This window comes from Antechinus flavipes, chromosome 3, assembly GCF_016432865.1.
Source record: "Antechinus flavipes isolate AdamAnt ecotype Samford, QLD, Australia chromosome 3, AdamAnt_v2, whole genome shotgun sequence".
Classification (NCBI taxonomy): Eukaryota; Metazoa; Chordata; class Mammalia; order Dasyuromorphia; family Dasyuridae; genus Antechinus; species Antechinus flavipes.
In genome coordinates, this window is record NC_067400.1 from 520110520 (window position 1) to 520136018 (window position 25499).

Below are 25499 nucleotides of genomic sequence, written 5' to 3' on the forward strand. Positions count from 1 at the left end.
ATGGGAGAACAAGACCCAAAACCCCATGTCCAAAATGCAACAGAGACCTCCATCAGTCTACATTCTGATTCAGGGAAACAGGATGAGGGGCCCAGCCCGGGACCCAAGGCAAAAAACACTTGGGGCATGATGGCAGCCGATGGTACACCCAGAGAGTGCCTAGAAGTCCAGTACTCAGACATGACCAATCAGCCAGAAAGCCATATGATGGGAGAAAGGGATTACACAATCAATCAGCCAGGAAGCAACCTGATGGCAAAAGGGAATTACATTTGGGGAGAACAGAGTTGTATGCAACTGATACTACTGAGATACCCCCTGGAGAGGTGAAATCTGTTCCTCTCCAGCCTATGGATCCCTTACCTCCAGGCACAGTAGGCTTGACCATTTCACCTCCTTTTTATATGTACAAAACAGTGTTCATCCACACACTGATGTGGGAAACTGGGGAATGTGTAGATAATATCCCAGTCACTAATACAGGCAGACAATGTGTGACTTATCAACCTAGAGAAGTAATAGCATCAGGTTTACTGATACAGAATCCTAATAAGCAACCTGGTGATAGTCACTCAGATTCTGACTCCAGACTACAAAATCCAGGAATATACTGGACAGCAGCTGTAACAACGGACCTACCTATGCTCACTATCTATATAAATGGCCTACTATTAAAAGGATTGGTAGACACAGGTGCAGATCGTACAGTCATTAGAGGTGCCAACTGGCCCAGTTACTGGCCAAAGATTGAGGCAGACACCTACATGTTTGGCGTAGGGGGATCAATAGCAGCTACCCCTTTGAGATGGCTATTTGAAGGTGAAACAGGAGTTTTTACTCCTTTTATAGTTGAAAAAATCTCCATCAATCTGTGGGGAAGAGACATTTTACAACAATTAGGGTTAAAAATGAGTACCTCGGTTTTTTAAGCAGCGCTGCTATTGAAGGCCTGCCAACATTTTCACCTGTTCGTATCCAAAGGAAAACTGATACACCAGTGTGGATAGAACAGTGGCCCTTAGGTAGCGATAAAATTCAGGCCTTATTAGATATAGTACAAAGCAACTTGACCAAGGACACTTACAACCTTCTGTAAGTCCTTGGAATCCCCCAGTATTTGTTGTAAGAAAGAAATCTGGAAAATGGAGGATGTTGACTGATTTAAGAAAGGTAAATGAACAGATGGAAACTATGGGAACTCTTCAGCCTGGGCTTCCATCTCCTACTCAACTGCCTAGAGAATGGCCTCTTTGGGTTATAGATATTAAGGACTGTTTCTATTCTATCCCTCTAGATAAGGAGGGTATGAAAAGATTTGCCTTTTCAGTGCCCAGTGTTAACTTAGCTGAGCCTTATAAAAGATATGAATGGACAGTTTTGCCACAGGGAATGAAAAACAGCCCTACTATGTGTCAAATGTATGTTGCTGCTGCTCTTACTCCAGTAAGAAAAGCATTTCCAAAAGTAATGTTACTACATTACATGGATGATATATTAGGATGTACACCTGAGGAACAAACGTTAGAAGCATGTCTACAAAAGACCAGGGAAACACTAAGATACTACAAATTGCACATAGATCCTGAAAAAATTCAAAGACATGCTCCTTTTCAATATTTAGGATATGAAGTATATCCTAAGGTGCTTACAGTACAAAAACTGTCCTTAAGAACTGAGAAGCTAAACACCTTAAATGATTTTCAGAAATTGCTAGGAGATATCCAATGGATGCATCTACTGTTAGGCTTGACTATCTATCAATTGCAACCATTATATGATATTTTAAGGGGAGACAGTGCTTTAAATTCCCCACACCAGCTTACAAAAGAAGCTCAAGAGGCTTTGAGAGAAGTTGAAAGAGTCACTCAAAAACCCTTGAAAATATCAATTTTTGCTACAAAAGAGACACCCACAGTAGTCCATCAAGGAGACAGTGTGATAGAGTGGGTGAACCTCCCAGCACAACCAGAACAAAGACTTAATCCTTACCCAGTGTTTGTGGCTAGAATTTTATTAAAGGGCATTAAACAAGCAGTGCAATTATCTGGGATAAGGCCTGATAAAATATATACCTTTTATATTAATGCACAAATTAATGTATGCTTTGAAACCATCCCAGAGTGGCAAATTTTATTGGCCATGGCTCCAAATTTTGCATATGGGTCTCCATTAAAAATAACCAGACTTATATAATTGGCAATGGATTCTTGAAGAGAAGGTTTCTAAAGTTCCTCTTAAAGGACCAACTATCTTTACAGATGCATCCAAACATAATATTTGTGCTGTATACTCTCATGACTTAACTATAAAGAGAGTAGTCAAAACGCCTTTTCAGTCTACTCAGCAAAATGAATTGTATGCAATCATTCTAGCTCTTACTTATTATCCAGGAGATATAAGTATAATATTTGATTTGGCCTATTCAGTAGGTGTGGTACAAAGAACTGGCACAGCCCAATTAAAAGCCTCTAATATATATCAGTTCTTCAAGGAACTTCAAGAAAGTGAGAAAACATCCAGGTAAGATTTATATTTTGCATGTCCACTCTCATAGTGGACTTCCAAATCCTATTTTTAATGGTAATTCAAAGGCAGATAGCCTTCTAACTATGCTGGCCAATACGCCTTTATTTCAAGAAGCCCAAGAATCTCATTTTAAATATCATCAAGCTGCTCAAGCTTTATGTTTACAATTTGGAATAACAAGAGAGGAAGCAAGGAACATAGTAAAAGTCTGTATAGCTTGCCTTCCTTTCCATGCTCCTACACTGCCTCCAGAGAAAAATCCTCATGGTTTGAGACCCAATGAAATTTGGCAAATGGATGTGACCCATTAAAAATCTTTTGGTCATCTGTCTTTTATCCATATTGTGGTAGACACTTTTTCAGGATTCACTTTTGCAATACCAGCAGCAAAAGAGATAGCCGAAGTGGTCACTGAATTCCTTATACAAGCCCTTGCAATTATGGGTGTGCCACAAGCCATAAAAACAGATAGTGGACCTGCATATACTTCTAAACATTTTGCACACTTTTGTGCATAGTATAAGATTTTACACACCACTGGCATACCTTTTAATCCTCAAGGACAGACAATAATAGAGAGGAGAAACAGAGACATTAAGTCGCTCCTCCAAAAACAAAAGAAAGGGGGAGTCACAGGCAACCCTAGAGAACTTCTAAATCTAGATCTTTATATTATTAATTTCTTGATTTTTGACAAAGATGCACTGGCTCCTGCAGACAGGTTTTATAACCCACCAGAAGGGCAGTGTCCAGTGTAAGCAGCTCCACTATCTTTAGATAATCACCAAGTGATGTGGAGAGACCCAGATACGTTAATGGAAGATACCAGATACGTTAATTGCTTGGGAGAGAGGGTTTGCTTGTATTTCCACAGGTGGAAAAGGAATCAGATGGGTGTCAATGAGCTGTATTCGCCTTGTCCATCACAGAGAGAAGGAACAGAACCTTGAAACGAAGGAGAAGACCCAAAAAAACATCAGATGGTTCCATTGCTGACTGTGCCCACCACTGAAAGAGCATGGCAGGTTATGGTGTTTGCCTTATGGACATCAAAAATTGTTAGGCTTCAAAACCCTCAGGAATCATTGGATTCTCTGAGACATGATAAGATTGTTGTAGAACCTCAAAACCCTCAAGAATCACTGGATTCTCTGAGACATGATAAGATTGCTGTAGGATTTCAAAACCCTCAGGAATCATTGGATTCTCTAAGACATGATAAGATTGTTGTAGGACTTCAAAACCCTCGAGAATCATTGGATTCTCTGAGACATGATAAGATTGTTGTAGGACTTCAAAACCCTCAGGAATCATTGGATTCTCTAAGACATGATAAGATTGTTGTAGGACTTCAAAACCCTCAGGAATCATTGGATTCTCTGAAAAATGATAAGACTGTTGTAGGACTTGAAAACCCTCAGGAATCATTGGATTTTCTAAGAAATGACAAGATTGTTGTAGGACTTCAAAACCCTCAGGAATCATTGGATTCTCTAAGACGTGATAAGACTATTGTAGGACTTGAAAACCCTCAGGAATCATTGGATTTTCTGAGAAATGACAAGATTGTTGTAGGACTTCAAAACCCTCAGGAATCATTGGATTCTCTGAGAAATGATAAGACTGTTGTAGGACTTCAAAACCCTCAGGAATCATTGGATTTTCTGAGAAATGATGAGACTGTTGCAGGACTTCAAAATCTGCAGGGATCCCTAACACATGAAAAGACTTGCAGGACTTCAAAAACTTGTGGGGATCATTGGGATTCCCTAACACATGAAAAGACTGTTGCAGGACTTCAAAAACTTGCAGGGATCATTGGATTCCCTGATTCGTGAAGCAATGGACAATAACTTGGTTTTGGACTATTTTTTGGCTGCTGAAGAAGGCATGTGTGACTGTTGTTTACATACCCTCTTTCTAGGACTTCTGGAAATACCATATTGATTTATATTGTTTGTTATATCACTACTTGCATATACAATTCATGTCATGTTGCACCACATTGAGCCTGCATCAGCTATGAGGAGAGTCATCACTAATAGCCTGTGCGTTATTGCTATGTGCTCGTGTAATACCTCCCATGTTGATGGGTTTGTGCATACCTGTTTCTAATAAGAGTCTTCAGCCCAGAAACCCACTAGCAATCCCCACTTCCCTTTGGTGCTTTTCACCTCCCTTCCTGAGAAGTCAGGGGGGGTGTGATCACCTCCTTTTTGGTGTTTTCACCTCTTTCCCTGAGAAGTCAGGGAGGGAGTGATCACTTCCTTTGGGGAGCTCTCACCATCCTGAGAAGTCAGGATGGCGTGACCACCTGTGTTCTAAAACAAAAGAAAGCGGGAGATGTAGAAGGCTGAAACTATTGAATTCAATGCACTGAGGTCAGGACTGCCGAGGGCTTGAGGCTAACTACTGACTGGACAATACTCTATGGGCATATGCTTGGAAAATGGTCCTTTCCACTATCCCTACCAGCTCAATGATTGGTGTATAGAGGATTGTAGGAGGGACTAGGGGGTAGAATAATGCTAGCCAGGGACACATTCTCAGTGGTAGAGACAAGTGAGCGGTAGCAGAGAATCTGCTTCCATCCAGAGAATCCTGCATCTAGGGACCAAGAATAAAGATTGAGGACTTTTGCTTATCCTGACTCCAGGTGATTCTGGGGTGTCCTGGATGCTAGAGCGGTCATTACACTCTAAGGGTCACAAAATTCATTTATCACATCTAATTACTGTGTTTATTTAGAGAGGGGTTAGAATACCTTCCCACTACTTCAGTGATTCAATCAACAAGGAAGAACAAAAGAATACACCAAACTTAACCAAGGAGAGAAGAGAAGAAAGAAAATAGCTGGACTTGTAAATTTATTAGCAAAAATTCAAGGACTAGCTTTTTAAATCACCAAGACATTCTGAGTTACCAAAAGTAGTTTTCTAATAGTCTTGTTTTCTGCAGAGAAAAAGAAATAGTCTAGAAATAAGGTCTTTTCCCCTTTCCCCTCATCCTTTAACATAGTCACAGAGTCTCAGAATTTTAAGGTATCTTAGAAGTGATATAAAATGAGGCTGTAATAAAAGGAACTGAGGGGAGGACCTGGATCTATGAATTCAATGACATAAGGAACTTCTACAATGCAAACTGGTATGTTCTCTACCACAGACAGTCTGAGAGAGTTGCCTAGAGCACTGAAAAGTAAAGTGCTTTGTTTAGGGACAAATAACCAGGATGTCAATGGTGGATTTTGATCCTAAGTCTTCCTAGTCTCTATCTACTATGCCAGATTATGTCTCACCAGAATAATCATTCAGATTTAAATACCAATTTACTGTTATATACAGCATAAAACTTTGCACAAACACTTAATGTTTACTGAATCAAAAATATTTTAAGTGTTTACTGAATCAAATTAATTACAATCACTTCTAGTATTTATTTAGCACTTTAAAGTTTGTTCACAATTTAAATATATCATCTAATTAGATCTTCACCACCTGGGAGGTATTATTATCTCCATTTTTACATTTAAGGAAACTGAGGTTAAAGACTTGCTCAGGATCACATAATAAGCATCAGAGGTAAGATTTGAACTGAAATCTTCCTGCCTCCAAGTGCCTTCTTTAATCTACTGTGCCATCTAGCTATTACACAAGCATGATCTGATTTCATCTTCACAATATTCTTGGTGATAAAGATACGCTATTATGATCTCCATTTTTTAAATGAGTAAATTGAGACCCAGCAAGATGAAGGGATTTGCTCAAGATAGCACAACCAATAAGATTCACATTCTAAAAAATCAAATCCAGGTCTTTGGTGTTTGATATTCTTTTTGCTATGCCACATATTTCTCTCAAGTCAAATAATAAAATAAGGGCCTGGATAAAAATCATTAAAAGTATGCTAATTTACCTACTTGTTCACAAAAACGATGACAGTAACCTCAGTCTAACTGTTAAATAGGACTTTCAGAACTAAATTAATTCTTCAAAAGCCAAAAATGTCAAATGAGAATTCTGTTATCTAGGAGAAAAGAGTTCAAGAGTTCAATTATTTCCAGAGTAATAATATTATCACAGAATAGGCAATTCCCTCCCTTTAGGTAGTGCCTTAGAATGTGGAAGCACTCTCTGGAAGTCATTCATTTAACCAAAAAAATTTCTTCAACACTTTCTCTGTACTAGTCCCTGGGAAGCAAAGTACTTGATATATATTAACTCATTCAATCCTCACAAGAGCCTTGTGAAGGTGTTTATTAAAATCTCCATTTTAGAGATAAGCAAATTGAGGGGGAAAAAAAAAAAAAGAGATTACATGATTTGTTCAGAGTCACAAAACTAGTAAGTATCTAAGTTAAAATTCAGTCTCAGGTCTTTCTAATCCAAGTCAGAGATAAGGGAGTTCATGAGAGAAGGCCTCAAAATTTCTATAAAGAATGAGACAAGATTCTCTGCTCAAAAATTAAAAAATTAAAGTGGCAGTAGGGATTTGAGGAAAGGTGTAAGTCTGATACAATTACTGAGGTGAGTATAGGGATATGTGAACTATTTGGATCATAGTAAAATAAACTTATCAACAAATTTTTTATGTCTAACAATATTTAACATGCCTGTTTTTTCCACAAGATTTGGCATTAAGTTCATAAAATTTTGATACATATTCTTTCATTCTTCATTCTGAAACCATACTTTTATTACACTAGATATTAGGTGTACAATTGAGTAAAAGTTCACTTTTCTAAGCCCATGAGTTTTCAATGGAGTTAAATTAGGCAAATTCTCAGACCACCAGAGCATTTTTCCCCATGTTGAATGCATTTATTTCTTGTGATGTGTGGTATGGTACAAGATCAAAAGCATTTTTTGGATGTAGATGATGTTTTATAGTCTGACAAAGATGCCCAGATCTTACACCTAACTAGTGCACCTAACTAGACTTCTAGGAACTCTTCTGTCATATTAATAAGTTTTAATTAAGCACCTACTATGTGCAAATCTGGAAATTTTCTGTAAGCTTTTGTATGATAAATGGAACACCAACTCCCCACCCCCCACCCCCACCCCCGCTAGAATAAAATGAGCAACAAGTGTTTTGCCACATGAAAGTAACCTAATGGACTTCAATATCTCTTCTTTAGTTGGAGCTAAAACTCCAACTACCTAACTCTGCCATCTCTCTAGGATAATATTCTTATCACTAATCAATGAGGAAAAGACTGAAGGTCTACAGAGCTACTGTACTAAGCTCATTGTTGTATGTCTGCAAAACTTAGACAAAGTACTAGGACCATACCAGGAAACTCAATCAATTCTATTTGAATTATTTTAGGAAGAACTACAAAGAGTGCAACTCAGTTGGGCTGGCCACATTGTGTCAATGCTAAATGTACCCTTGCCAAAAAGACTATTTTATGGAGAACTCACACACAGCAAGTGCTCATCAAGTAGTCAGAAAAAAATGATGCAAGGACATTCTCAAGGTCTGTCTTGAGAACTTTAGAATTGATTGTACGACATGGGAAACACTGGTACAGGACCACCCAGCATGGTGTGCCCTCATCAGAGAAAGTGTTGTATTCTATGAGCAAAGCAGAACTGAATCAGCTCAGAAGAAACGTGAGATGTACAAAGTTTGAGAGCCCATCCCAAATGTTCATAGGGACTATGTGTCCAACCTGTGGCAAAATTTTCTGAGCTTATACCAACCTAATCAGCCATAGCCAGACATGCTAATTTGTTTCTAATATAATGATGTCATTTTGTTTCTCTTTGAGAACAAAGGACAATGACCAGCCATGTGCTAAGCACATAGTAGAGCTAACCAATATGGGATATAAAGAAAGGTAAAAGACAGTCCTTGCCCTCAAGGAACTAACAATTTCTCTCTAGGAGAAAGACAGCAGAAAAAAAAAACATATAAAAAGATGGACATATCCACTCACACCCTTTCTACTCATCATGGCTTCAAGATAATTTATTACACTTAAGGTCCCAAATTCCACTGTAGACTAAGTGATAGACAGCCCCTTTGAAGATCTGTTTGTATCCTTGGGTCCCAGCCTACATATGTGATACAATTTTGTCCCTTCTTATTCTTCTTTCCTTTTTCTGCCTACCCACCTTTCTTGGACTTCCCTTCCCATTTAAGTAGCTTCCTTTATTCATGGTGAAATGTGCCCATAATCAAGGGCTATTGTACTATCTATATAATCACTATGACTTTTAATATCATTGACCCAGATGGTTTCTTCAGAGGAAACCCCAAAGTGCCAAAAGCACTTGAAGTTATGATGAGTAGAAAGGATGTGGGTGGATATGTAAAGGGCTCATTTCAGACCCAACATGCAGATGATATCAGGTTCTTGTCCCTTCTTAGTTCTTGGTTGGCCAGCTAGGGTGGTTGCACACAAGAGGAAGATTGTCTAGAGGAAACTGCTTATCACAAGAAAAGTTTGACTCTGAGAATAAGGGGGACTCCTGAGACTTCTACTGTCATTTATTAGCTATCAATCATGTACAAATCCTTTAACCTTTCTGAAACTCAGATTAGGTTTCTTTGTATTTATTTGTTTTTGTAAACCACTGTAAATGATTCTTTAACAAATCATAAGCTATTTCTAACATCATTCCTTAAATCTGGGAGAAAATTAGGAAGTAATTTTAACAGTCCAGATAGTCCAGATAAGAGGCAATGGATGAGTAAATTCAAGGGACTTTGAAGAAGAGATCAAGGAGAGAAGAAAATGACAGGATGAAGGTCACTGAATTAGAGGAACTGACTTTAGAAAAGTACCCATTTCCTCATGAGATATTGGAACAAAAGAGGGGAAAATAAGGGATAACAAAGTTTGAACAAAACAACCATCTGCTAAAAGGAGAGAGGGAGAGGATGTTGCAGGAAGATTGTGGGAAATAAGAGTTCATTGAGGCAGAAGAAAAGGAAGGCCTTGTCACTGTGTGAGCCCATCTGAAATTAGGCCACAAATCTGCAGTGGTCTCAAGACACTGGTTGTGTGGCTTTTTCCATCAACAGCACTCCAACAGGAATGAATAACATGGAAGGTGCTGAGAAGCCAGTGTGGTTTGGCAAGGCATGAATGAGAGTAGGACCAGGGGTCAAGGGATTCAAGAGCAGAGGACAGAGCACAACTTTTAAATCACAAAGTCAAGACTGCAATTGAAGTGAGACCAAAATAGAGGCAATAGACTGAGAGAGAAAAGACAGATGAAATCTCTGAAAATCATAGTGAGGGTGAATATTTGGCTTAAGAGGAGTGAAGCAGAAAGCAAAAGGCATGCATAGGAAGCTTTGATCCAATGCAGGAATACCTGAGAGCTAAATAATAAAAAGAGCATTGTCTCAGGAGCCAACAGGACTGGATTCAAATATCACTTCTGATACTACCTGGATAACTTTAGGCAAGTCACTTAAGCTCCCTGCACCTCAATTTTCCCATTTTTAAAATCAGGGGATTGGAGCAATGATGGCAAAATCAAAGACATGGACATTGTTTTATATTTCCAAGGTGAAATAAAGACCATGATAGTGGAGGTTAATGAACTATAAGAAAAGCATAATAAAGGAGACATTAAAATATATCCATATATCCCTTAAGAATGAAGGAAGGGGTTGAGGAGAAAAAGGATTCTACTGAGTCAAGTAGTGAATTTTTCAAAAAAGGAAAGGAAATGACCAAGTCTGGATGGGGGCAACAGAGATGGAAAAAGGAGTGAACCTCAGAGGAAGACAGGTTTTTGAATGATGACATCAAAGGGAGGCTTTGAAAGTGTCAGTGAAAAAAAAAAAGGCTACTTTTCTTCCTTCTTTTCCAATGTACCTTTAAACATGAGAAAAGATGTATCCAATACAACAGAAAGAATAACTAGGAATAAAGTGTCTTGTGGTGACAGCTAAGTTTCTGCAAATGCAAGAAAATGAGAGAAGCAGAAGAAAAAAAGGCTATGATAAAGAAAAGTTGTTAGCAATAGAATAGCAATTCCACAAAGCATAACAGAATGGAAAAAAAAAAAAAAATCAGGACAGGGACCAGGAAATTCAGAGCAGAGATGATGTGAGAGAGAGGAAATAATAGAAAATATTTGTGAATGTAAATTTTCACCCAGAGCCAAAGTCTATTGCCAAGAATAAATCCGGATTCTTACTAAGTATTCATTACCATTACTATTTCAAATCACTTCCAAGAAAAATGTATATCAAGGTAAACTAAATACTATACCTTTCTTAGGCTTTCATATTCCTCTCGAAGTTCCCCTGGTTTACTTAATTTGATTGGTGCTCTGAATATAAAGTCTGCAGGGAAGGATAAAAGGAAAATACTTTAATGTACTTTTCAAAGAGGAAATTGGTATTCAAATCAACTCAAACATTTATTATGGATTTGTGTAAAATATGAGGTGTATGTGTATATGCTGTGATGAGCTCTGGGGGAGTTATGAAGATGAAAAAATAGTTTACTACCCTTACGGAATTTACAGTCTAGCAGGTAATATTAAGATACAAGACAATTATGATACAAAATAGAACAAGCAGTTTGAGTATTAATGAATGACATTCAGACAAGATATACAATTGGCAATGAAGTAATTCCTATCTTCTGCATCTAAATAATACTATCAGAACACACACAGAATTCCAATAATCGTGTCATGAAGCTATGTATCATGTATTAAGTTATAGGAAAAAAATGCGTCTTAGACCAGTCCTAGTTTCATTAGACTGTTAAGTGTATTTGAAGTATTACAAAGAAAACTGAAAAGTTGGAAAGGACCTCAAAAGAGTGACCAGGATCTAGTCACTAAAATTATTCCTTACAGTTGATTAGGGCTCAGAGTCCATAAGCATAGATCAAGTCCCCTGGATTTGGCATCAAAGGTCCAGAGTTCATATCCTAGCTCTGCCATTTACTACTTGTATGTCTGTGAGCAAGTCAACTTCACTTTTGTAGACCTCAGTTTCTTAATCTGTAACTTGAAAGTTAGGCAACTAGGTAGCACAGTGGAAAGAGCACAAGCCTGGTGTCAGGAGGATTCGAATTCAAATTCATCCTCAGACACTTAATAGTTGTTTGACCATAGGCATTCGCTGTTTCCTCATGTGTGAAATGAGCTGGAACTATGCCAGTATCTTTGCTAAGTGAAGCCCAAATGGAGTCAACAAAGAGATCAGATACGACTGAAATGACTGAACTAAAAAAAATCCCAAGATTTCCTCTCCTGCCTGAGAAGGAATTCCCTCTATAATATCCCTGACAATAGTCATCAACCGCTACCTCAAAGATATATAATTTAGGTTTTGTTCATGAAATTTTACTACCTGCTTTTGCCACAATGATATTGTGAAAGCTAATCACACAGGAAAACTATCTTAAAATCCTTCAAAAAAAAGGTCAAATTTCATATATATATGTGTGTGTGTATCTGTCCTTGCTAAAATGAAGTCATTTCAAAGGTCTAAATAAAATATTTATTATTAAACTTTCTAACGATTTTGCATCTTTTCAGGTGGATAAATATTTATTTTGAAATTACCTTCAGCTTCTAAACAAACCATGTTTTTCCTTTTTTTAAAACTGTGTTAGTTACATGTAGAAAGATACACATCTATTTCATGTGTAGTAACACTTAAGGAATGTGGAAGGCACTGCCATTACATACATTCATTCAATCTAAGTAGTAAACAGAAACTCAGGGTTCAATGTGCTAGAGACTAATTAATCACCAGATATGAGCAGCAAAAGTTACATCACCTTCAGTCATTTGACTGGAAAACAAATAATTATTCTAAGAATTTCATCTCTTGTGCTTATTTCAAGCACATGTCATATTTCAAAGGATTTAGAGTTGGATAGGACTTTCAAGGTCAGCTAATACAAATATTTTAAAGATGTGGAAGCTCAGATCAAGAAAAGTTAAGTAACAAGGCCAAGGTCATAAAGATAATCAATAGCAGTACCAGAATTTGAAGCCAGGGTTCAAATACAAGGGGTTTTGTTTGTTTTACTACACCACACTATTCCCAAGAACTTTACCAAATGGTTTTCAAAAAGGTTATAGATTGTTTCTCTTTTTAAAGCAACATCTTAATTTTAGTCCATAAAACTAAAGCTCATTCACATTAGGAGCTACCTTGTTTCCTTGCTTTATTGAATTATCACAAACAACCTGATAATATCATACTCAGACAAAAAGAAAAAAAAATATTTTAAAGACTGAAGGACCTTAACCTGGGGTATATACATTTCTGGGGATCCATGAATTTAGATGGGAAAAAAAATCATACCTTTATTTTCATTAACTTCTGATATTTAACATTTTCTTAAAACACACACACACACACACACACACACACACACACACACACACTCTCTCTCTCTCACATCCCATTCTAAGAAAACATCCACAGGCTTTACCAGATTGCTAATGGATCCAACAACACCAAAAAAAAAGGATGTGGCTCTAGACAGAGTTTCTACAATTAGAACTATTTGTAGATTTCTAATTTGTTGCCAATTTAAAAAGAGTGAGAGTGTGTGTGTGTGTGTGTGTGTGTGTGTGTGTGTGTGTGAAAAGTCCTAATATTTCTTAAAATCCTCCAAAAAGAAAAGTCAATTTTCCTATATAACTGTCATTGCTTAATTGAAGTCATGTCAAAGGTCTAAATAAAATATTTGTTACTAAACTTTCTAACAATTTCCCAAGTTACCTTCAGCTTCTAAACAAATTTGTTCTTTCTCTTGAAGGAAGAAAGAAAAGCACTATCTCTGAAACCTGACAATCCACCTATCCTCCACCATCTTCTGCCAAATAAATCCAAAGTCATGGGATTTTATTACTGCATATTGTTCAACTACCTCATTTATCCTCATTTAGGGTCTTCAATATCAGGACAAGATGTCAAACTTGGACTGAAAGTAGTACCCACAAAAGAAAGGAAAATTTGAAGATTGGATTTAAGAGTGATGAGTTCCAGTTTGGACAAGATGAGTTAGGGATCCCCAACTGGAGATGTCCAACAGGCAGCTACTGTTCATATAAGACTGGACCTCAGAAGTAGGGCTTCACGTATATACACACACATACATGTACATACATAGAAACACATATGCATATTTGTATGTATATATTTATGTACATATAGTTATATGTGTGTATATATTTATGTCTATACATATTTAGAAATCACTGGCATAGAAATAATTGAATTCATGCAAGTTAATAAGATCATGAAGACTATGAAAGTATAAGGCAGTTAAAAAATATATCTAGGACAGAGTCTTAGGAAATACTCGTAAGAGTTAAGTGATGGTGCATACCCTTTGACTCAGCAGTGTTTCTATTGGGCTTATACCCCAAAGAGATACTAAAGAAGGGAAAGGGACCTGTATGTGCCAAAATGTTTGTGGCAGCCCTGCTTTTAGTGGATAGAAACTGGAAAAACGAAGGGATGCCCATCAATTGGAAAATGGTTGAACAAATTGTGGTTATATGAATGTTATGGAATATTATTGTTCTGTAAGGAATGACCAACAGGATGAATACAGAGAGGATTGGCAAGACTTACATGAACTGATGCTAAGTGAAATGAGTTGAACCAGGAGATCATTATATACCTCAACAACGATACTGTATGAGGATGTATTCTGATAGAAGTGGATTTCTTCGACAAAGAGATCTAACTCAGTTTCAATTGATCAAGGATGGACAGAAGCAGCTACACCCAAAGAAAGAACACTGGGAAATGAATGTAAACTGCTTGCATTTTTGTTTTTCTTCCCAAGTTATTTTTGCCTTCTGAATCCAATTCTCCCTGTGCAACAAGAAAACTGTTCGGTTCTGCACACATATATTGCATCTAGGATACACTGTGACATATTTAACTTGTATAGGACTGCTTGCCTCTGGAGGAGGGGGGTGAAAGGAGGGAGGGGAAAAGTTGGAACAGAAGTGAGTGCAAGGGATAATGTTGTAAAAAAATTACCCAGGCAGGGGCTCTGTCAATAAAAAATTATTTAAAAAAAAAAAGAGTTAAGTGATAAGACGGAAGAACCCAGAGTATCCAGGAAGAAATGGTAGTCATCAGTTCTAAACAATGCAGAAAAGTAAAAAAGAATCAGAACTGAGAAAGGATCGTCAGATCTTGATCTAAAAGATAGCTAGTTACCATGAAAGGGGAAGTTTCAAGTCAAAGAGGCAAAAATAGAACAATAAAGAATAAAATAGGGTCTTCTATTGACAAGAAATAGGAAGAATGGTATTAAAAAGTTGGAAAAGAAAAAATAAAGTATGGAATAACTAATGTGGGAGTGCAATTGAGAATCAACTAAAAAGGAAGAAAAAGATGCCAAACAGCAGCGAGAAGTCATTTGAAATAAAAATCTAGTGACTAAAATATACATATTCACAAAATCTTAATTTGAGGATTAAATAAAAGCTTGCCCATCCACTATCTTTCGCAAGAAAATCCTCAATAGTGTCAGGAAGAGTCAGTCATGACTGAAACAATTGACCAACAACATAATTCATTCATCACTGCACAATGTTGAGCTCCTTTTAGAGATAGGTTCTGTTATCCAATTTGTTCCAATTTAATGTCCTATGTAAAATATATTATTTCTACATATAAGTTACTAACCCAAAGCAGAAGGACAGAGTAGGAGTAGCTAGGTCCAGGAAAATGGAATAGGAATTTACTTTTTATAGTGCATTTAGCACCCATAGCATATTTCTTTTTGTTTGAGCTATATAGAGACTTGAGAGAGGCTGAAGAAATTGGAAAGAACTTCAGAAATCATCCAACCCTCATTTGAAACATGAATCTCTTCTAAAATATCACCAAGTAGTCATTCAACCTCCACTTAAAACTTTGGTTTAAGACAAAGAATTCACAACATAAAGGCATCCAATTCCATTTTAGGAAATCGTACAAAAAATACAAATCTAAAGGCAAAAAGTACTTTCTTATAGTACTCTTTTAAATTTCTTTTTATTGATACTATTTCTATTAATCATTCCTGGAACCAAATAATTCAAGAGAGCCATCAGATCTCGCACTTGTAATACCAATCCCATAATTATTCTCTTCTCCAAGCTCCTCCTTTTCGTCCTGGCTTATCATTATATATATGATTATCTCCTTTCTTTTTCTCATTCTGATTGCCCTTCTCTGGACATACCTTGGTTTATAAACACCTCTCCTAAAATGTGACATTCAAAAAAGGGAAGGTGATGACTTATATATTCCTAGAAACCCACATGGATGCCCAGGAAAATGCTATCTCAATAAACAAATGAAAATTTTGTGATTAAATATATGTGCCTTGAGGCTAAAAATATACAATCACAAATTTTTAATTTGAGGATTAAATAAAAGCTTGTCCATCACCAGGCTTTCTGGAGTTTTCAAGAAGTATAGGTCCTTCACTCATAATGACAATAAAAGCAGGCAAATTCTCTTGGGGGGGGGGGGAGGGAGAGGAAGCAGCAATATATTGCCATAAAGGTATAAGCAGGCTTCTAAGCCAGTTCACTCTTTGTGAATATTACTTGGTCAAGCTAATGATCTCACAGAACTTCTGAAATTCTTTGATGTCCAAATCAAATCATGTTCCTGGGAACACAGTGTTCCATCACCTGAGGCTGAAAATTTAAATTTATTTTCTTCCAATTCTAACTAGTCTGATCCTATTTAAAGTAAAGAATCCTAGTGTCCTGCATGAAGTTTCATTCCACACTCTCGTAGTCAGCACACATTTGGAGTATGGAACAAGTCTAAGTTCCAAATTTCTGGAAGGACAATAATAACTTAGAACATGTCCAGAAGATAGCGATCAGAATAGAGATGGAACTTGAAACTACATCATGGAAGGAATGGCTGAAGAATAAAGAGATATTTATCTTGGAGAAGAGAACTTAACTTTAAGAAAGGAGAAAGTATGAATGCTGTCTTTAGATATCTGAAGGGTTATAATGGGGAAGAGGGATAAGATTTGTTTTGTTCAACTCTAAATGACAGAAATAGGATTAATGGATGAAAGTTAAGAGGAAGCAGATTTGGGATTAACAGAAGAAAAAAAATTTCAAAATAGGGTTGCCTCAAAATTGAATGGAATGGGCTACCTTGGAAGATATAAATTAATTTCTTTTTACTAGAAACCTTTAAAGGGAAGAATGTTAACAACTTATAAAGGATGCAGAAGAGTTTTAGTAAGGGCTGAACTAATGACAACTAGGTCCCATAAGCTTAATTTTCTATTACTCTAAAAGTCATTGTGCTCTACCAAAGAGATCTCCAAAGGAGAGAAGATATTGAAAAATGTTTCTCCAACTATATTTTCACATGCAAGTTTTGATATTTTGATGCAAATAGGGGTACTCTAAGTCATGCTTCTAAAAAAGAATCATCACAGGAGTCCAAAAGTGTTAAATAACAGCCTTCAAAATCTACAATAATTCTATTTTAAAATTTTACTTGGATAAACTTCTTATGCAGTAGTATTTTTTTGTTAAGAACTAAAGTATTAAAGTACTTAAAGTTCATAATCACATTTACTGTGAGAAGAGTAATATACAGATTATCTACATTTTGTTATAACTGAAAGGACAATGGACTGGAAGTCAAAAGTCCTTTCAATTCAAACAAATATATATTAAGCACATGGGTACAAAGCATATGAAAAAGTTTGGATAACAGCTCCTCCCTGAAAGAGGAAAAATAAAGGATGAATTGAAACAGAAATAAAAATACAAATAACAGTCGAGAAGAAAAGGCTATGTGAGGCTCGAGTTCAGATTGCAAGAGAAATCAGAGAAAAATTCACAAATAAGGTGAGCATTTGTGAGAGGCTTTTGGATGGTTTGACAAGATGACAAGACCTCAAAGGAAAAAAGCAGAAATAGAAAGACATGTTACGAAACTACCACAATAATAAAAGTATGTGGTAATGAGGGCCTGTACCAGAGTTAAAGAATCTAATTTAAAATATAATCTCTGCCACTAAGTTAGTCATATTTAGTGGGAAAAAAAGAGGCGGTCAGATGCAAAAAAAAATGGTAGAAGCAGACTCTAGAGGATTCAGTAACCAATTAACATTTGAGAATGACGAGAAGGAAAAAGTCAAAAATAAGGTTAAGGTTTAGACATTGGGGGCAATGTCATTGACAATCAGTCAATTTTTTAAAAAGGATCCAGACTTGAGGGAAAAACAATAAGTTTAGTTTTGGACAGACAGAATCTGAGATTTGGAGATTTCTCTAACCTTAATTTCCTTTTCTGTAATATAAAAGTTAGACCAGATAATCACGAAGGCCTCTTCTAATGCTAATATTGGGCTTCTTTGGGAAATATTCTATCACTGAAAATTTTTAAGGGGAAGATAGACAATCACTTACTGAAGATGCTATAAAAGTTTTTGGTAAGATCTATGATAAATTAGAATCCCACACAACTTAAATGTCTATTATTCTATAAACCATTGTATTATACTCCCAAAATAGGCTTAGGGGAGAAAAGGGGAGGGGGAAAGGGGAAAGGTCTGGTAGAAAACAAAAAAAAAAGAAAAGCAAAATAAAACTCTGATTTACTAAGTCTTTTTAGAAATACAAAGAGGATTCACAAATTCACTGAGATATGAGCCCAAATCTACTTGGGTGAATGGATGAAGGCATGAGATGATCAATATGGCAGGCTAATTGTTTCCCCTTCCCCTTATTAAAAATTTCAAAAGAAAATATGCCAAATCTGTTAGAACAGAATCTACAGGATCAAATGACAAAAAGACCATATATAGTAGTCTCATTAAACTTAACTATTTACAATTCCTGCTTCCCCCTCCACCCTGGTCTGCCACCTAAGACATCGATTATGTGCAGTAGAAAGCAACTTCACAAAGTCTGTGTCTAACAGTCTCTAACAGGAAAAGAAGGGAGGGAAAGAAAAAGGGAGAGAGGGAACGAGAAAGGGAGAAAGAAAAGAAGAGGAAGGAAGGAAGGAAGAAGGGAGGGAGGGAGGGAGGAAAGAAACAATCTCATTCCCCCCTCCATTAAAAAGAAAAAGAATTATACAGATGAAACTCCAGAAGAGTTTCAAAAGAGGAATTAAACTTTAAAAAGATATTAAGATGGAAATTAAACTGGAAAACAGACTTCTAGATGCAATTTTAATGAAGTAATATACAACAGAGAACTTTCCAGCACAGGACCTGGATCCAGGTATTTCCCTCCCTGTACCCTGAGTACCTGGCATATAAAATTTCAGTCTATTCTTCCTTGGGCCTCACCTCAATAGTAGCCAACACAAAACCTAGATCTCTCTGTTTATTCTCCATTAATTCTAAACTCAGTGCTGTTTCTGCCATATCACATTAGATCTCTAATGACATCAAAAGATTTTCCAAGTAATCATCCATAAATTCAACCCTTAGGCAAATCTTTGGTGTATAGGCTCTGATTGCTTTTCTGGGGATTTTTCTGGTTCTTCACGACCTCTACAATCTTCTCTCCCACATTTTAGAGATGTTCTGCTACAATACAGCACTTTGTGACTTCCTCTATTCCAAAGGGGAAATTCTAGTAAAATACCCTTGTCTTATCATTAAGAGCAGGAAACAACATGCCAAGAGAGAAGAGAAATGCCGAAGTTGAATATCCTAATCAGGAAACAAACACAGCAAAAAAAAAAACAAACAAACAGATTCTTCTGAAATTCTTGAGTTTTTCAATGGCCTAAAAATGACAACCTCTTACCTTTATGTGTGGAAAACAGATGCTGGAAATAGCCTTAGGTGACCAAGTTATCATATATATTTTAGCATCAAAATCTTAGGACCACTCCATTGGTTACTTTTTTTCTCTAACCCTCTGATCAAGAGTGTATTTAAATCATGAAACCTCTAAGGATATGATGTCTTAAAAGATGTCAAATAACCACATTCCATAACCTGACCCATCAATCTAAGTCAGGAATTGTAATAAGTTTAGTCAGTGCTCAATTGTTGGAATCCTTACTAACTGCTAAGTAATTAGAGTTGATCTAATCTTACAAGAAGATGTTTTGGGCAGAACCTGAAACAAGGTACTAAGTAGAACTACACATAATCCCTCTCTCTGGAAGGAGCATAAATAGGCCAATGGGCCAGTCGGAGAGGGCTTGAGAGAGGAAGACGCTACAAGTCGAGATTTCACCGGAATGACATGAAGACTGGAGCTGGCTGGAGGCTGAAGACAGCAGAGGCAGAGGCTGAAGGACCAGACCTTTGGATTTAAAGACATTTGGAGAGAGCTCTTGGAACCAAGTAGAGAGATAGGCCTCTAAGCTAACCGGGCTATATTGGGATAATAAAAGATCTGAACTTTGATCAACTGGCTGTGTTTTGAGAAGAAAAAGATCACGACATTTTGGCGCCCGAACAGGGACAAACAGACCCCTCAGTGGATTTCAGTGGAAAAGCTCCGATCCTGATTCAAGTGGAAAAGCCTCTGATCCTGATCCAGTGGAAAAAACTTCAACCCAGAAATTAGGGTGAGTGCAACAAAGAAATTTTGTTAGAAGAGTTAAAGTAGAATTTCAGCTAAGATGGGACAGATATTTAGAAAACAGTCTGTTTCTGTTCAAGGAAAATGTTTAGAGAGCATTGTCAAAATTATGGAAAGCCAAGGTTTAATTATAAGTTTACAGCAAATCACTGAACTTTTACAAACTGTAAAGGACATATGTCCTTGTTTCTCTCTTGATAAGGAATTAGATCTAAATGAATGGAAATTGGTTGGAGAGGATCTTTGTCAATTCTATGATAAAAATGGACCTAACTCAATAATTAATACATATAATGTAATACAATTGGCTATAAGAAGTTATTTAAGTGATAGAATGATGAAAAGGAAAGTACAGGAGGAAGTGCCAACTTTACTAGGTGAAAAGGAGGACAAATCAGATGAGAATGGAGTTAATTACAATTCTGAGTATGATACTTCACAGCAGGAGGAATTAGGTGATTCCACATCTCATGACCCTCCCCCCGCAATTAACCCTTCATGGGTGGAACAAGGGGGAGGGAGAGAGACAGAAACACAGTCAGCTTCTCCTGTAAAGCAGAATTTGACAAGATTAGAAAAAGCATTAATTAAAGCAAAAAATGAAGGAGAAGATATATCTGATTTTATAAATGCATATCCTGTGATTGAAGAGCTCAACTCCTCAGGTCAAAAAGAGAGAAAATACACTGCTTTTAATTTGGGAAAAATTAAAGATTTGAAAAAGGGTTGCACTCTTTATGGGGCTACATCATCTTATGTGAAGATGTTACTGGATAATTTGTCTTATGAAATCCTAACCCCGAATGACTGGAAATCCATAACAAAAACTTGTCTAGAACCGGGACAAAATTTATTGTGGCTTTCGGAGTTTCATGAATTATGTAGGATTCAAGCCCAATGCAATAGGCAAACAGGAGCTATTGTACAAGTTGCTTTTGACCAACTAACTGGAGAAGGTCAGTATGCAGAGAGTTCAGAACAGATTTATTATCCCATAACAGTGTATGAGCAAATTTCTAAGGCTGCAATAAAAGCTTGGAATTCTCTCCCTGGACAGAAAGATGGAAATAATGCTTTCACAAAAATAGAGCAAGGTCCCAATGAACCTTTTGCAGATTTTGTGGGACGTTTACAAACAGCTGTAATAAGAACCATTGGAGACAATGCAGCAACAGAAATAATGACTAAACATTTGGCTAAGGAAAATGCCAATGAGGTTTGCAAAAGAATTATATGGGGGCTAGACAAAGATGCTCCTTTAGAAGAAATCATAAGACGCTGTGCCACAGTAGGCACAAATGCTTATTATGCCCAGACTATGATGAACATGGAAAGACAAGGTCCTTTTTGGCAGAGAAATTCTAGAGAAACTCGTCGATGTTTTCACTGCAGAAAAATTGGACATTTGAGAGCTCATTGTAGATATGGAGATAGAGAGAGAAGACAGGGTGAGAGAAAACCCAAAATCCCATGTCCAAAATGTAACCGAGGCTTTCATTGGGCCTCTAAATGTATATTGACCCAGAGGAATGAGAGGCAGGGCCCAGCTCCAAAGTATCAATCAAAGGACAGGTGGGGCATGATAGCAGCTGAGGTTACACCCAGAGAGACTTTAGAAATTCAGAACTCTGATGTCATCAACCAACAGAAAAGCAATCAGGATTACAGTTGGGAAGAATACAGGCCTTTTAAGACAACAAGACAATATCCAATGCAAACAGCTCCAATGTAATTACCAGATGATGAGGAGAAATCCCAAAAGTGGTAAATAGAAGAGAATTAGATAGGTTAAGTGCTTGGGGAAGAGGATCTGCTTATATTTCCACAGATGAAGAAAGAATCAGATGGCTGACAATGAGACTGTCAAAAGGATTCTTAAAATCTTCAGAAATCATTGGGTTCCCTGAGATGAAAAATTGTTGATGAGACTTTTGCAGTACTTCAGAGCTTACAGGAATTATTAGATTCCTGGCACATGAACTAATGGACAATGGATTCCTTATGGACTATTTCTAGGACTTATGGACATTTGTAAATTTTCAGGTCAATTTATGTTGTTACATTACTACTAGCCTGTGTTATATTACTATGTGCTTATGTATTTTAAGCAATTGCAAGAATCATTGGATTTCTTGAGATGAAAGATTGTTGATGAGACTTTTGCAGTAGTTAAATTTTCATGTTGATTCATGTTATTTGTTACATTACCACTAGCCTGTGTTATATTGCTGTGTGCTTTTGTAAATTATGTATAATGCCTCCCATATTGATGGATTTATGTATACCATGTATATCTGTTACAAAGTTCTGGCCCATATTGATGGATTTATGTGTACCCCCTCAGAAACCCCCTATGTTTTAAAACAAAAGAAAGGGGGAGATGTTGGAATCCTTACTAACTGCTAAGTAATTAGAGTTGATCTAATCTTACAAGAAGATGTTTTGGGCAGAACCTGAAACAAGGTACTAAGTAGAACTACACATAATCCCTCTCTCTGGAAGGAGCATAAATAGGCCAATGGGCCAGTCGGAGAGGCTTGAGAGAGGAAGACGCTACAAGTCGAGATTTCACCGGAATGACATGAAGACTGGAGCTGGCTGGAGGCTGAAGACAGCAGAGGCAGAGGCTGAAGGACCAGACCTTTGGATTTAAAGACATTTGGAGAGAGCTCTTGGAACCAAGTAGAGAGATAGGCCTCTAAGCTAACCGGGCTATATTGGGATAATAAAAGATCTGAACTTTGATCAACTGGCTGTGTTTTGAGAAGAAAAAGATCACGACACTCAATGAATTGCTACAACTCAATAACATTAGACAGATCCTTCCCTCTAAAAAATGTTTCTGTCTGGGGTGTGGTAACAGGTTATTAAGAAAAGCAAACCAACCAACCACAAGATAGGTATTATGCTGTTTACACCAAAACTCTTCAGGAAGAAACCATCATTGTCAGGATATCCACACCTACCACTGATGCACCAAAAAACCTCTCCTCTTTATACAGACTGCTGCCCAATCAGAACTTGAAATATTCAACAATACTGAACCAGTAATCTGGAAACTAGTTTCGATGACTAGTTAGCAACTGTAACTCTGACAAGTCACTTCCATGTCTTTATCTGGGCTTCCCTTTCTTTGTATCTATAAAATAAAGTTGAATCTGATGATTCCTAGATTCCTTTTCAATGGTTCAATGATTTTATAAAATTTGAAGTCATTTATTCATATTTGGTTATATCTAGGTTTTGTCACTTATAAAATGAGGGCAGATACCTCTTCTAGTTTCTGAATTTCTTCAAATTTCTGTTCATATCTTTCCTTCTACAGGCTTCCTAGATATTAATGCCTTTCCCTCTGAGTTTTCTCCCTGTTACTCTGTACAAATCTTACATGTACCTAGATATACTTGTTAATTTACATGTATTTTCTATTAGAAGGTGAACTCCTTGAAGACAAAAATTGTAGCACAATGCCCAGCACAATATTATTCATCATTATAACTACAAGGAGATCAAAGAAAAAGGAAAAAGATATATGTACTAAAATATTTATAGCAGCTCTTTTTTTGTGGTGACAAAGAACTGGAAACTGAGGAGATACCCACCAACTGGGGAATGGCTAAATGTGAAAAAATTCTATTGTGCTATAACAAATGAGAATAGTTTCAGAAAAATCTGGGAAGACCTGTATGAATTAATGCAAAGTGAAATGAGAAGAACCAGGGGAAAAAACCAATCTATACAGTAACAGCAGTCTAGCATGGTAAAAAATAATACAATCCACAAAAATTCCAAAGGACTCATGATAAAATATGTTATCCACCTCCAAATAGAGAACTGATGGACTCAAAAATACAGTTTGTATTTTTTTCCTATTCCTTACTTTTGCTTTTTTATTGGGAGGAAACGAGGGAAAAGAGAGAATTTAAAACTAAAAGAATGAATAAAAAAATTATGCTTTTTTAAAAAGTGGTATTAAGTATTTAATAAATGGTTTTTGACTTATTGACAATAATAATGCAGGAAGGAAGAGGCATTCTAGAAAAAGGAAACAGGATCAATGAAGGCATATTTAGGGGAAAGCAAATAATCTAGTTTGAATGGAGTATGGAAAACATGAGCCACAGAAGAGGTTGAAAAAGTGGGATGTCAAATTGTAAAAAGCTCTGAATGACAAGCTAAGGAATCTAGATTTCATAGCAGTGGAGAGATTTATGAACAGTAGAGTAGCAGAATCATAGCTATTTATTAGCTGGTGAAATATCAGGATTGGGGGGAAGGGGAAGAAAGAATAAAATAAGGAATGTTATATATGAAGGCTCTGTTTTAAAATTGATCTAGCATAAGCAAAAAATTGGAAACAAATCAAATGGCCATCAGTTAGAAGAATGATTAAATAAACCATGGTGCAGGAATTAAATGTAGTAAGAATAAGAAATGATAAGTATGAAGAATTCAAAGTAACATAGGGATATATGTGTGATCTGACATAAAATGAAAAAAGCAGAAGCAAAAGAACATAATCATAACAATAATCTAAATTAAAAGATCATTAAGAGCAGTATGCTATATACAATGCTAGTCAGAGTCAACATTATGTGGTATTTTTGTGTAATTTTGTTACAAGGTAAAGCTCAACTTCAAGGCAGGGGGGAAGGAGGGACCAGGTTTCAAAATGACTGGGATACAAACAAAAGGCACCAATAAAATTTCTTTAAGGAAAAAAAAAATCCAGTGAGTAATGGAAAAATGGAATGAGCTATAGAGGTTATACAAAATGGAGGCAGGTAGACTAGTTAAGATACTACTACTTCAGGAAACTATATGTGAGGCAATAAGGATGATGGTAGTAACAGATGCATTGAGAAAAAGGACAATTAAGAAGGAGGGAAAATTGGACATTTGGAATCCAAGGGCTTGGTCCTGATATCTGGTTTTGCCCCATACTACCTACATGATCTTCAGTAAGACATTTGACCTCTTTAAGCTGTGAAGACCGAGTTAGCACTCTGGATGCCTTAGAAGCAGTCAGAGTCAGGACAAGCAAAAGTCCTTGGTCTTTATTCTAGGTCTTTAGGGGTAGAAGTGAAGGGAATGGACACAAGATCTCCACAATCTCCCTTCTCTCCTCGTCTACGGCAAAAAAGTGACCTGGCTTGTCTTACTCCACCCCCTACTATTCTCTGTATACACCAAAAGATTGAGCCAGCACAGAATAGTGGGAAGGGCCATTTTCCAAGCATATGCTAATAGAGCATTGTCCAGTAAGTAATTAGCCTTAAATGCTCAGTTGTCTGATTCCTTTGCATCTACTCAGAGTTTCAGCCTTTTACACTAAGCCTCAGTTGCCTAATCCATAAATGAAAGGGAAAGATAAAATAGCCTCCCATTTTCCTCTTTCCCCTCTAAATCTATAATCTCATAACA

At 36.8% G+C, this 25499-nt stretch overlaps 1 protein-coding gene across 1 annotated transcript in view; it reads right to left on the minus strand.

Annotated features, from left to right (window-relative positions):
- The window catches only part of RNF169 (ring finger protein 169), a 93632-nt gene that overhangs the window by 53175 nt on the left and 14958 nt on the right, over positions 1-25499 (minus strand). Inside the window, exon 2 of the mRNA XM_051987113.1 lies at positions 10763-10836. Coding sequence (XP_051843073.1) covers positions 10763-10836 — 74 coding nt within the window. The remainder of the gene's footprint in view (positions 1-10762; positions 10837-25499) is intronic.